This window comes from Gorilla gorilla, chromosome 6, assembly GCF_029281585.2.
Source record: "Gorilla gorilla gorilla isolate KB3781 chromosome 6, NHGRI_mGorGor1-v2.1_pri, whole genome shotgun sequence".
Lineage (NCBI taxonomy): Eukaryota > Metazoa > Chordata > Mammalia > Primates > Hominidae > Gorilla > Gorilla gorilla.
The window spans coordinates 138,747,382-138,759,646 of NC_073230.2; the positions used below are offsets into that span (position 1 = coordinate 138,747,382).

Genomic DNA, 12,265 nt, shown 5'->3' on the forward strand with positions numbered 1-12,265 from the left:
CCCGGCTGGAGTGCAGTGGCACGATCTCGGCTCACTGCAACCTCTGCCTCCTGGGTTCAAGCAATTCTCCTGCCTCAGCCTCCTGAGTAGCTGGGACTAGAGGCACACACCACCATGCCTGGCTAATTTTTGTATTTTTAGTAGAGATGGGGTTTACCATGTTGGCCAGGCTGGTCTCGAACTCCTGACCTCAAGTGATCTGCCTACCCCAGCCTCCCAAAGTGTTGAGATTACAGGCGAGAGCCACTGCATCCAGCCTGAATATTTCACATATTGGTAGATAATCAGGTTGTTTGTAATTTTTTCTGTTTTGACAATGTAGCACAGTAATACATTTTACATTGTGACTCAGAATAAATGAGTACACATATAGCCAAAACTACAATTTTTAATGAAATAATACTTAACCCCTACTGCAAATTGTATACTCTGTGATATGTTCTAGTCTGTTCTATTTTATTAGAAAAAAATACACTCATGAGTCACTGAAAGGTCACACTAGCTGTAGCTTGAAAAGTACTACTGGAGGATATACCCAGGAGGGGAATTGGAGGGCCAAAGATGTCCATTTTCAACTTTACTAGATATTGCTAAATGTCTTTCCAAATCCTGTTCATTTACATCCCCACAAGCAGTATGCTGTAGCGCCTGTTACTTCTCATTCTCACCATCAGTGTTACCAGTCTTTTTCATTTTTGCAGATCTGGTAGGTATAAAATGGCATCTCAGTGTTGGTTTAATTTGTGTTTTTGAGCTAGAGGTTCCAGCCAGTGCAGTAAGACAAAGTAGAGCACCATTTTGGATCTTTATTGACGTCTCAATTTTCTTTCTTTGCCTATTTCCTGTTTATACCTTTGCCCATTTCCCAACTCAGTTTTTTGGTCTTTTTTATGTCAATTTGTAAAAATTATTGATCTATATTTTGTATTCCTTTCCCAATAATATGTATTGTAATTATTTTCTCCCAGTTTGTTGCCCACCCCCATTTATTTATTTTTTTGTTCATGAAGGTTTTTATTTATATTATTGTGAAATTTATTAATCTTTTACCTTATAGTTTATCCTTTCGGGATCTTGTTTAAGGAATTCTTCTTAACTCTGACTTTATAAAATATTCTATAGTAGTTTATTGTAGAAGTTATAATTTTTTTAATTTTCAATTTTAAAGGTATTTATTTATTTATTTATTTATTTATTAGAGATAGGATCTTACTCTGTCACCCAGGCTGGAGTGCAGTGATGCAATCATAGTTCTCTGCAGCCTCAAACTCTTAGTCTGAAGTGATCCTCCTGCCTCAGCCTTCTGAGTAGCTAGGACCTCAGGTGTACAGCACCATGCCTGGTTTTAAATTTTTTTGTAGATACGGAGTCTTGCTATGGTGCCCAGGCTAGTCTTGAACTCCTGGCCTCAAGCAGTCCTCCTGCCTTGTCCTTCCAAAGTGCTGGATTACAAGCTTTCTTTTGTTTTTCATTGTTTTATTGAGGTTATTGTTTTACATTTAGGACTTTAATCCACCTGTAATTTATTTTTGTATGTAAGGATCTAATTTCATTATTTTTCCATATGGATAACCAGCATCATATATTTAATAGCCCATACTTTTTTTGTCTTTCTGACACAGGAGGATGTTTATGAAATCTGCAATTCAGTTGCTTTGATTTGTCTATCCCTGAGTCAGTTCCACACTAGTTTAATGACTATAGTTATGCTCTTATTTATTTATTTCATCTCATCCTTCTAATCAGTGGAGATATAACCTTAATGAGTATAGCCTTGCAATTATTAATATGTGGTAGGATGAATGCCTTCAAATTCTTAAAATCTTATGAATTGTTTTGGCTATTTTTGGCCATTTGCACTTCTATTTAAATACTGGGATCAGTTTATCAAATTCCACAAAATCCCATGTTGAGAGTTTTATTTGAACTGTATTAAATTTATAAATCAATCAAATCAAGCAGCTTTATGCACAATAGCCTAAAACTGGAAATAGTCCAAGTATCCATCAGATAGAAGAATAGGTAAACAAACTGGTTTATCCAAACAATGGAATATTACTTGGCAACAAAAAGGAAAAAACAACTGGTTCATGTGGCAGCATGGATGAATCTAGAAACATTATTCTAAGTGAAAGAAGTTTTAAGTGAAAGAGTATTACTATATGATTTACTACTTACTATATGATTCCATTTATTTAAAGCTCTAGAATAGGCAAAACTCTAATGTATGGTGAAAAGAAGAAGAATTCTAGGTATTGCTGAGAAGTAAGGATGGGAATTGACTGAGAAGGGACATGAAAGGAGTTTCTGGAGTGATGTTATAGGTCTTGAGTTTCCTCTCCTTTCCCCTCCCCTCCCCTCCCCTCCCGTCTCCTCTCCCTTTTTGAGACGGAGTCTTGCTCCTTCACCCAGGCCAGAGTGCAGTGGAGTGATCTCGGTTCACTGCAACCTCCGCCTCCCAGATTCAAGCGATTTTCCTGCCTCAGTCTCCTGAGTAGCTGGGACTACAGAGGTGCACCACCATGCCCAGCTAATTTTGTATTTTTAGTAGAGATGGGGTTTCACCATATTGGCCAGGCTGGTCTCAAACTCCTGACCTTAGGTGATCCTCCCACCTCAGCCTCCCAAAGTGCTGAGATTACAGGTTTGAGCCACTGCGCCTGGCCAGATCTTGAGTTTTATGAGTATATACATTTTTAAAATGTATTGAATGTATACTTGGATTTGTATACTTCACTATATGCAAATTTTACCTCAAAAGAAAAAAATTATAAAATATTGAACTCTAGCTAATGCTATGCCTGCTGAAGTATTTAGGGGGATCATATTGATATTCGCAGTTTGCTTTGAAACACATTTTAAAAACCCCAGTGTGAGTTGATGAATGGATAGAAAGATGGATAGATATGTATAATAAGATGTTAAAATTCAACTTTGCACATATGTTTTTAAGTTTTCATAATAAAATATTGGACTCCTACAACTCAGCTGCAAGAAACCAAATAACTCAATATAAAAAATGGGCAAGGGACTCGAATAAACATCTCTGTAAGGAAGACTTAGAAATCACCAACAGGTTAGATGCTCAACTATTATCAAAAATATAAACTAGTGGCAGTGAGGTCGTAGAGCAACTGGAACCCTTATATACTATAGGTGGGAATGTACAGTGGTCCAGCCACTCTGGAAAACAGTATGGAGATTCCTCCAAAAAATTAAAAATAGAACTACCATATATGATCCTGGTGTCTCACTTCTGGGTATTTATCCAACAGAATTGAAATCAGGACCCCAAAGAGATATCCACACTCCCTTGTTCATTGTTGTATTATTCACAATAGCAAGATGTGAAAATAGCCTAAATGCCCACCAGTGGATGAATGGCTAAAGCAAATGTGATCTGTATGTACAATGGAACATTATTCACCCTTAAAAACACAAGGAAATGCTGTCATATGTGACAACATGGTTCAACCTTGGGGACATTATGTTAAGTGAAACAAACCAGTCATAGAAAGACAAATACTGCATGATTCTACTTATAGAAGGTATCTAAAATAGTCATAGAAACAGAGGAGAATGGTGGTTGCCAGGGTCTGGGGGTGAGGGACAGATGGGGAGTTGCTCTTCAGTGATGCAAGGGGAATAAGTTCTAGATAGCCGTACAACATTGGGCTTATAGTTAGCAATGATGTGTTGTCCACTTTACATTTTAAGAGAGTAGATAACAAACATGTTAAGTGTTCTTACCACAATTTTGAAAAATAAGTAAAATGTTGGGAAATGCAGCAATAAAATTTTTTCTGTAACAGCTATTTATGATGGAAAGAAAGGTAAAAAGCAGTTGCTCATTTTTTATTTGCTTTGAGGTTCTTTAGAGGGGTTTATTTAAGTCAGGCTGATTATATTACTAACAACATGTAGAAAAGTTCATTTAGGTTTACAGGGAGGTTTATTTTATTTGAGCCACTTAGAATATATATGCCAATATACAGATGAGCAATTAAATTTAATTTTTATTTAAGCCTTTTACAAGATTCATAAATAAGGATAAAGGTAAAATATGTTTTAAAAAAGATTGTCTTTGATATGTTGAGGTCCCAGGAATCAGAGACTTCAATAGTTCCTTTGAGTCTACCCTCCGTCTACCCTTCAAAAGACAAAACAAGACATTATACATTAGTTTCAAGGCAAGCCAGACTAACTTTTATTAACATTGTCTCAGAGTGGGAAAGTTATCTCTTTTCTGCCAGAATGCCTTCATCAACTTGACCTTGTGTTGAACATCTCCATTTTTGGCACAATTCCCAGATGTAGAAGAAAATTTTTTCAATTAAGATGGTATTCATTCAGATACTCCTTTAGGTGTTGTTGGAGTTCCAAATGTGAGTGATTATCTCCAACTTCCTTAACTTGGCATTGTCTTGGAGTAATGGAAACGGGTACAGGGATAGAAGTAAATACTGAAATCTGTAAATTTTTTCAATTTTGGCAAACTTCTCCTCTCAGTGCTACAATTTTTCCTAGCACCTCTAAGAATATTGCCTTTACAGTATGGGCATGCTGGCAAAACAAAGCCAAAGAAAAACAACATTATACAAAATTCAAACTAGTGTGTGATGGGGAGGTGTAAGTCATTTGCTTTTTTAAAAGATTCATTGTATGTTTTATTGGTAAATCATAATATGAATCATGTTAAACAATAGTGAAGTATATTGATAATATCAGGATCATTCTATATTTACCGACAACAATATTAGGAAAGCAGTGCTACCTTTTTTGTACCTTTAATTGTTTCTGTCTTGAACAGTTTACAGGCAGCTGCCTAATCTCAGCACATACGTTATTATTTCAGGTCCTGTGGGAATGGCCGCTGCTGCTGCTGTGGCAACAGGAAAGAAACGGAAACGGCCTCATGTATTTGAGTCTAATCCATCTATCCGGAAGAGGCAACAAACACGTTTGCTTCGGTGAGGGCTCCGTTATCCATATTGTTACTGTTCCTCAAATACTTCCTGTGGATGACAGACTTAGAACATATGTGATTAGGTTTGTCAAGGATGCTTGGTTCGATTCCTTGATGACAGATGTAGACTTAAAAGTATTCTTACAAAATTAAATACATGAAAACAAAGAAATACGATTTAACAGATATGTAATATCACATTAATTCATTCAGAAAAGTTGTATGCCTGCTATGTGCAAGCCATTGTTGTAGACATTGGGCATGGAAGAGTGAACAAAACAAATTGCCTTAAAGAGCTTGTATCCTGCTAGAGGGGGAAAGAAAAAAAACAATATGCAATATGTCAGCTGATGATAAGTGCAATGGGAAAAAAATACAGTGGAGTAAGGAAAATAGAAAAGTCAGGAGGTAGGGGGATATAGTCAGTTTTCTCTTTTACGGGGATGGTCTGGGAAATCCTTTTTGTTGAGGCAGCCTTTGAACAGAGACTTGAAGATGCTGAAAGAGCACACATGTGGATGCTGGGGGGAAGAACATCTCAGGCAGGATGAGTATCAAGAGCAAAGGCCCCGAGGTGTGAATGTGGTAGTTGTGTTTGAGGAACAGCCAGGGAGATATGAGAGGATGTTCAGAGTAGTAGAGAAGAGCCACACCAGGAGATCTTTTTTTTTTTTTTTTTTTTTTTTTTGATAGATGTGGTCTTGCTGTGTTGTCCAGGCTGGTCTGGGACTCCTGGCCTCAAGTGATATTCGTGCCTCAGCCCCAAAATGCTGGGATTACAGGTGTGGGTCACTTCACCCAGCCTAGGAGATCTTATAGTCCAATATCAGGGGCTTGACTCTTACTCTGAGTGAGATGAGATGTCATTGTAGGCTTTTGACCAGAGCAGTAGTATCATCTGACTTATATTTTTAAAGAATCACTCAGGCTACTGTGTTGAGAATAGACTGTGGGGATACAAGAATGGAATCAGGGAGACCAATTAGGTGGTGATTATAGTAATCTAGGCCAGAAATGATAGTGTCTTAAAACCAACATGGCAGCATCATGGATAGTAAGAAGTGATCAGGTTCTAGATGTATTTCGAAAGTCAACTCATCATGATTCATTGACATGGAGTTTGAGAGAAAAAAAGGAGTGCTGGGTGATTTTTGGTCTGATTACTAGAAGGATTGCGATGACATTTACTGGAGGAGGAGCGAGCACGACAGTGAGGGTGAGGCAGAATCAGGAATTTGGTTTTGGACATGGTAAGTTTGTGATGCCTCTAACCATTAAGTGGAGATACAAAATAAGCAGTTCGATATATGAGTCTGGAATTCAAATGAGAGGCCTTAGCTGAAGATATTATAAGCATATAGGTAGTATTTAGAACTAGGAGACTGGATGAGGTCACTTAGGGAGTGAGTATGGACTGAGGCCTGAAGCGCTCCACCTTTTAGAGGTTAGAGAGATTAAAGGAACCAGCAAAAGAATCTAAGAAGCAACCAGTGAGTCAGGAAACAAACCAAGAGAGTGGTAACCTGGAAACCAGGTACAAAAAGTGTGTCAGGAAGGAGAGCGTGTGATCAGCTATCAAATGCTGCTGATGGGTTGAAAAAGATGCCAACTGACTATTAGATTTAGTAACATGGAGTTCACGATTGAACTTGACAAGAGTGTATTCAAAGGAGTGGTAAGGGTGAAAAGATTGGAATAGCTTTAAGAGAGAATGGGGAGAGAGGAATTGGAGACAGTGAATATAAACCATTGTTTCAAGGAATTCCATCAGATTTCTTGTTTGATAAGTGGTCCTTTGCCCACCACATTTCAGAATTCTGAAATGTAGAACTTTGAAATCATCTCCCATGATTTCAGAGGGAAGAGGCAGTGTTTCTGTTTCATCCATTGTTACTATATTTTAAAAAGCTGTTTTCGGGTTGATGGGTGCAGCAGACCACCATGTCACATGTATACCTTTGTAACAAACCTGCACATTCTGCACATGTATCCCAGAACTTAAAGTAAAATAAAAAAAAATTTTTTTAAGCTGTTTTTGGCTGGGCATGGTGGCTCATGCCTATAATCCCAGCACTTTGGGAGGCCGAGGTGGGCGGATCACCTGAGGTCGGGAGTTTGAGACCAGCTTGGCCACCATGCTGAAACCCCATCTCTACTAAAAATAGAAAATATAAGCCAGGCATGGTGGCAGGCGCCTACAATCCCAGCTAGTCGGGAGGCTGAGGCAGGAGAATAGCTTTAACCCAGGAGGCGGAGGCTGCAGTGAGCCGAGATCGCACCACTGTACTTTAGCCTAGGCAACAGAGTGAAACTCCATCTAAAAAAAAAAAAAAAAGCTGTTTTCATTTCATCCTCGCTTGTGAAATACTCTAGGACTAAGAATAATTATTTATATCACAATGAAAATCTGAAGCTACAACATTTTAAAAGCATAGGTATACCTCAGAGATATTGCAAGTTTGGTTCCAGACCGCTACAATAAAGCAAGTATCACAATAAGTCACAGAAATTTTTTGGTTTCTCAGTACATAAAAAAGTTGTGTTAACACTATACTCTGTTAAGTGTTGCAGTGGTATTATATCTAAAAAAAAAAAAAGCAATGTACATACCATAATTTTAAAATACTTTTTTTTTGGAGACAGAGTCTAGCTCTGCTGTCCAAGCTAGAGTGCAGTGGTGCGATCATGGCTCACTGCAGCCTCAATCTCCTGGGCTCAAGTGATCCTCTCACTTAGCCTCCCAAGTAGTTGGGACAATAGGTGCATGTCACCATACCTGGTGAATTTTTTCTTCTTTCTGTAAAGACGGGGTCTCACTATGTTGCCCAGGCTGGGCTTGAACTCCTGGGCCCAAGCAATCCTCCCACTTCAACCTCCCAAAGTGCTGGGATTACAGGTGTGAGCCACTGGGCCTGACCACTAAAACACTTAATTGCTAAAAGATGTTAGTGCTCATCTGAGCCTGCAGTGACTCATAATCTTATTGCTGGTTGACGGTCTTGCCTCGATGTTGATGACTGCTGACTGATCAGGGTGATTGTTGCTGAAGGTTGGGGTGGCTGTGGCAATTTCTTAAAAATAATACAACAAATTTTGCCCTATCGATTGACTCTTCCTTTCGTGAATGATTTCTCTGTAACATGTGATGCTGTTTGATAGCATTTTACCCACAGTAAGACTTTCAAAATTGGAGTTAATCCCCTCCAACTCTGCTGCTGCTTCATAAATTCAGTTTGTGTAATATTCTAAATCTTTTATTGTCATTTCAACAGTATACATAACATCTTCATCAGGAGTAGATTTCATCTCAGGAAACCGCTTTCTTTGCTCATCAATAAGAAGCACCTCTCATCCATTGGAATTTTATCATGATATTGTAGCAATTCAGTCCCATTTTCAGGGTCCACTTTTAATTCTGGTTCTTTCACTGTTTCTACTGCATCCGCAGTTACTTCCTCCACTGAAGTGTTGAACTCCTTAAAATCATCCGTAAGGCTTGGAATCAAGTTCTTCCAAACTTCCATTAATGTTGATAGTTTGACCTCCTCCCATGTACTTGCACATGAATTACAAGTACTCTTAATGGCATCTTGAATGGTGAATCCGTTCTAGAAGGTTTTCAATTTATTTTACCCAGATCCGTCAGAGGAATCACTATAGCAGCTATATCCTTTCAAAATGTATTTCTTACATAAAAAGACCTGAATGTTGAAATGACTCCTTGATCCATGGGCTGCAGAATGGATGTTATCTTAGCAGGCATGAAAACAGCATTAATCTCCTTGTACGTCTCTGTTAGAGCTCTTGGGTGACTAGGTGCATTGTCAATGTGCAACAATAGTTTGAAAGGAATTTTTTTTTCTGAGCAGTGGGTCTCAACAGTGGTCTTAAAATATTCCATAAACCATGCTGTAAACAGATGTACTGCCATCCAGGTTTTATTGTTCTATTTATAGAGGACAGGCAGAGTAGATTTAGCATGATTTTTAAAGGACCCTAAAGTCACTAGCTGCATTAGCCCCTAACAAGAGAGTCAACCTGTCCTTTGAAGCTTTGAAACCTGGCATTGACTTCTCCTCTCTAGCTAGGAAAGTCCTAGATTGTATCTTCTTCCAGTAGAAGGCAGTTTTATCTACATTGAAAATCTGTTGTTTAGTGTAGCCACTTATCTAGATCTTCTGGATAACTTGCTCCAGCTTCTACATCAGCACTTGCAGCTTCACTTTGTACTTTTATGTAATGGAGATGGCTTCTTTCCTTGAACCTCATGAACCAACCTCTGAAAGAGTCAGGGCTTTGCTCTGCATTAGGCTTTGGCCTATGGGAATGTTGTGGCTGGTTTGATCTTTTATCCGGACCACTAAAACTTTCTCCATATCAGCAATAAAACTGTTTTGCTTTCTTATCATTTGTGTGTTCATTGGAGTAGCATTTGTAATTTCCCTCAAGGACTTTTCTTTGCATTAACAACGTGGCCAACTGTTTGGCATAAGCGGCCTTGCTGTCAGCCTGTCTTGGCTTTCAACATGCCTTCCTCACTAAGCTTAGTCATGTCTAGCTTTTGATTAAAAGTGAGAGATGTGTGACTCTTCCTTAAACTTGAACACTTAGAGGCCATTGTAGGGTTATCAGTTGGCCTAATTTCAATACTGTGTCTCAGGGAACAGGAAGGCCTGAGGAGTGGGAGAGAGGCAGGAAACAGTTGGTCAGTGGGGCATTCAGAACACACACAACATTTATCAGTCAAGTTTGCCATCTTTTGTGGGCACTGTGGTGCCCCAAAACAATTAAAATAGTAACATCGAAGATCACTGATCACAGATCACTATAACAGATTATAATAATGAAGAAGTTTGAAATATTGCTAGAGTTACCAAATGTGACACAGAGACATGAAGTGAGCACATGCTGTTGGAAAAAAATGGCACTGATCAACTTGCTTGACATAGGGTTGCCACAAACCTTTAATTTGTTTTAAAGAAAGATCCCAGATAGTATCTGTGAAACACAAAATAACAAAGCACAATAAAACTAGGTATGCTTGTAGTATTTTTGGACAAAATTATCTCAATGAAATATAAACAATGAGATATAAACAATCAATAAAAGATAGTAAAAGCAAATCATTTGAACCCCTTTTATTAAGCATGGAGATGATATAATAAATTCTGTAAGAGCACATCTTGGTTGCAATTTTTTTTTTTTTTTTTTGAGACAAAGTCTTGCTCTGTTGCTCAGGCTGGAGTGCAGTGGCACCATCTTGGTTCACTGCAACCTCCACCTCCTGGATTTAAGCAATTCTCGTGTCTCAGCCTCCCAAGAATCTAGGATTACAGGCGTGTGCCACCATGTCTGGGTAATGTTTTTGTATTTTTAGTAGAGGCGGGTTTTACACCATGTTGGCCAGGCTGGTCTCAAACTCCTGGCCTCAAGTGATCCGCCTGCCTTGGCCTCCCAAAGTGCTGGGATTACAGCAGGCATGAGCCACCATGCCTGGCCAGTTGTAATCTTTATAATTGTAAGTAGCAGTAAGTGATGTTGCTCAGATCAAGAAGAATGATACCATGTTCAAAATTGTGTCATGGGTATGTCCCAAGGCAAAACCTTCAGTTGAGCCTTCTATCAGTAGTCTTTAAGAAAAAGGTATGTACATATTTCTGCTGAATAGGATAGCAAACCTCACATTCCCCTTTTCACATTTTACGTAAAAGAGCATATCTGATCAGAATAAACTGTCTTACCTCATTTGTGTCTATGTCACTGTAATTTCCGTCTTTTTAAAACTTTTTATTCTTGTTTCCTTTTCTGATTCAGGAAACTTCGAGCCACGTTAGATGAATATACTACTCGTGTGGGACAGCAAGCTATTGTCCTCTGTATCTCACCCTCCAAACCTAACCCTGTCTTTAAAGTGTTTGGTGCAGCACCTTTGGAGAATGTGGTAAGTCAGAACCAACCTGTTCTCATTTGCCCTTTGCTTTCTGTCGGCTGCTTCCATTCTTCTGATCCTCTGTCAAGTATAACAGTTGGCATTTCTGTTACCCACTAATCCAGGCATGGGAGTGGGGACTAGTTTTCAGACTGCTTTATGCATATCAAAACAAAATGATCATTACTCTTTTTACTTCCTACGTCAAGGTATTTTACCTCCCCAGATGCAATGGGTGGCCGGGGGAAGGGGGGAGGGGGCGGGGAAACAAGGTGTTTTGTTTGTTAGGAAACCAATGCAGGATTTTCTAAGAAAATTACTGATTTATATCAGAAACAAAATAATAGATAATTCCAAGGTGTCAACTTCCTGAGGGAAACCTGGGGGCATTTTATTGATCAGTTATTTGAGTTACATATTTGAAATATCTTACATTTATCAAAGAATTGATTTAATACTGTGCTCCAAATATAGAACTATATTTGAACATTTTGATTGTATAACTATCCAGAGCTAATTTTATAAAAATAGTCTTTTGCCCCTGCATACTTATACAATAGGAACTATTCTTTCTCGGGCCATATTAACTTTGAATCATTAGTAGATTAATGATCTGTAAAGATTTAAATTGCATTTTGTTTTTATTAGGGTAAAATTTATTAGCTTAAAATGACATTTATTAGATGTCTCCCATATTGAATATAGGCATTTTTTGAGTTCAGAATTAGTAATCAATTGATCGAAATTCTGTTTGTTGTGTTTTTTTCACACCATCTTCCTGTCCCTGAAATGTTGTGGGTATTTCTTAACATTTTTGAGTTCTGTTTTGAGTTTTTCCAAAAATTCCTGAAGCCCTACAATTAGGATGTGTTAGGACCTTTCCTTAGAAGAATATAGTAGAAGGCTCCTAGTTCAAAACGGTGCCTGAGAAATAGCCTTTACTGTCACACTGTTGACAAACATGAAATCTGGGCATTTCTTCTCTTCTTTAGTACTGAAAATATAAAACAATACTACTACTGATAGTAGTAAAGATGATGCAATCTATGAAAAAGATTCATCTAGAAGACTCAGAAAAATACTTCAGAAAATTACTCACTGCAAAAAAAATCTTTTTAAGTTTTGGGAAACTGTTGGAGTCCTCCATAGAATACAAGAAGATATAGACTCTGTTAAACAGGATACACTAGACTGAGATAAAAAGCATTTTACCTTTGACTGACATTGATAAATACAGGTTAGGGACTTGCAAGTACCAGTAAAATTAGAAGCAGAATATATCTTCCAGAGCACCGAAGAAAAAAAACAAAACCAAGTCTCTGTATAAAAGATAGAAAACAAGGAAGAAATGTTTAAAAACTAAATAAAAC

At 38.1% G+C, this 12,265-nt stretch overlaps 1 protein-coding gene across 12 annotated transcripts in view; it reads left to right on the plus strand.

The window, feature by feature from the left end:
* Positions 1-12,265, plus strand: part of NRF1 (nuclear respiratory factor 1) — a 145,312-nt gene that overhangs the window by 55,065 nt on the left and 77,982 nt on the right. For all 12 annotated transcript variants that reach the window (XM_063708766.1, XM_063708764.1, XM_055392262.2 and 9 more), the window contains 2 exons: positions 4,856-4,970; positions 10,781-10,907. In XM_063708766.1, coding sequence (XP_063564836.1) covers positions 4,856-4,970; positions 10,781-10,907 — 242 coding nt within the window. The remainder of the gene's footprint in view (positions 1-4,855; positions 4,971-10,780; positions 10,908-12,265) is intronic.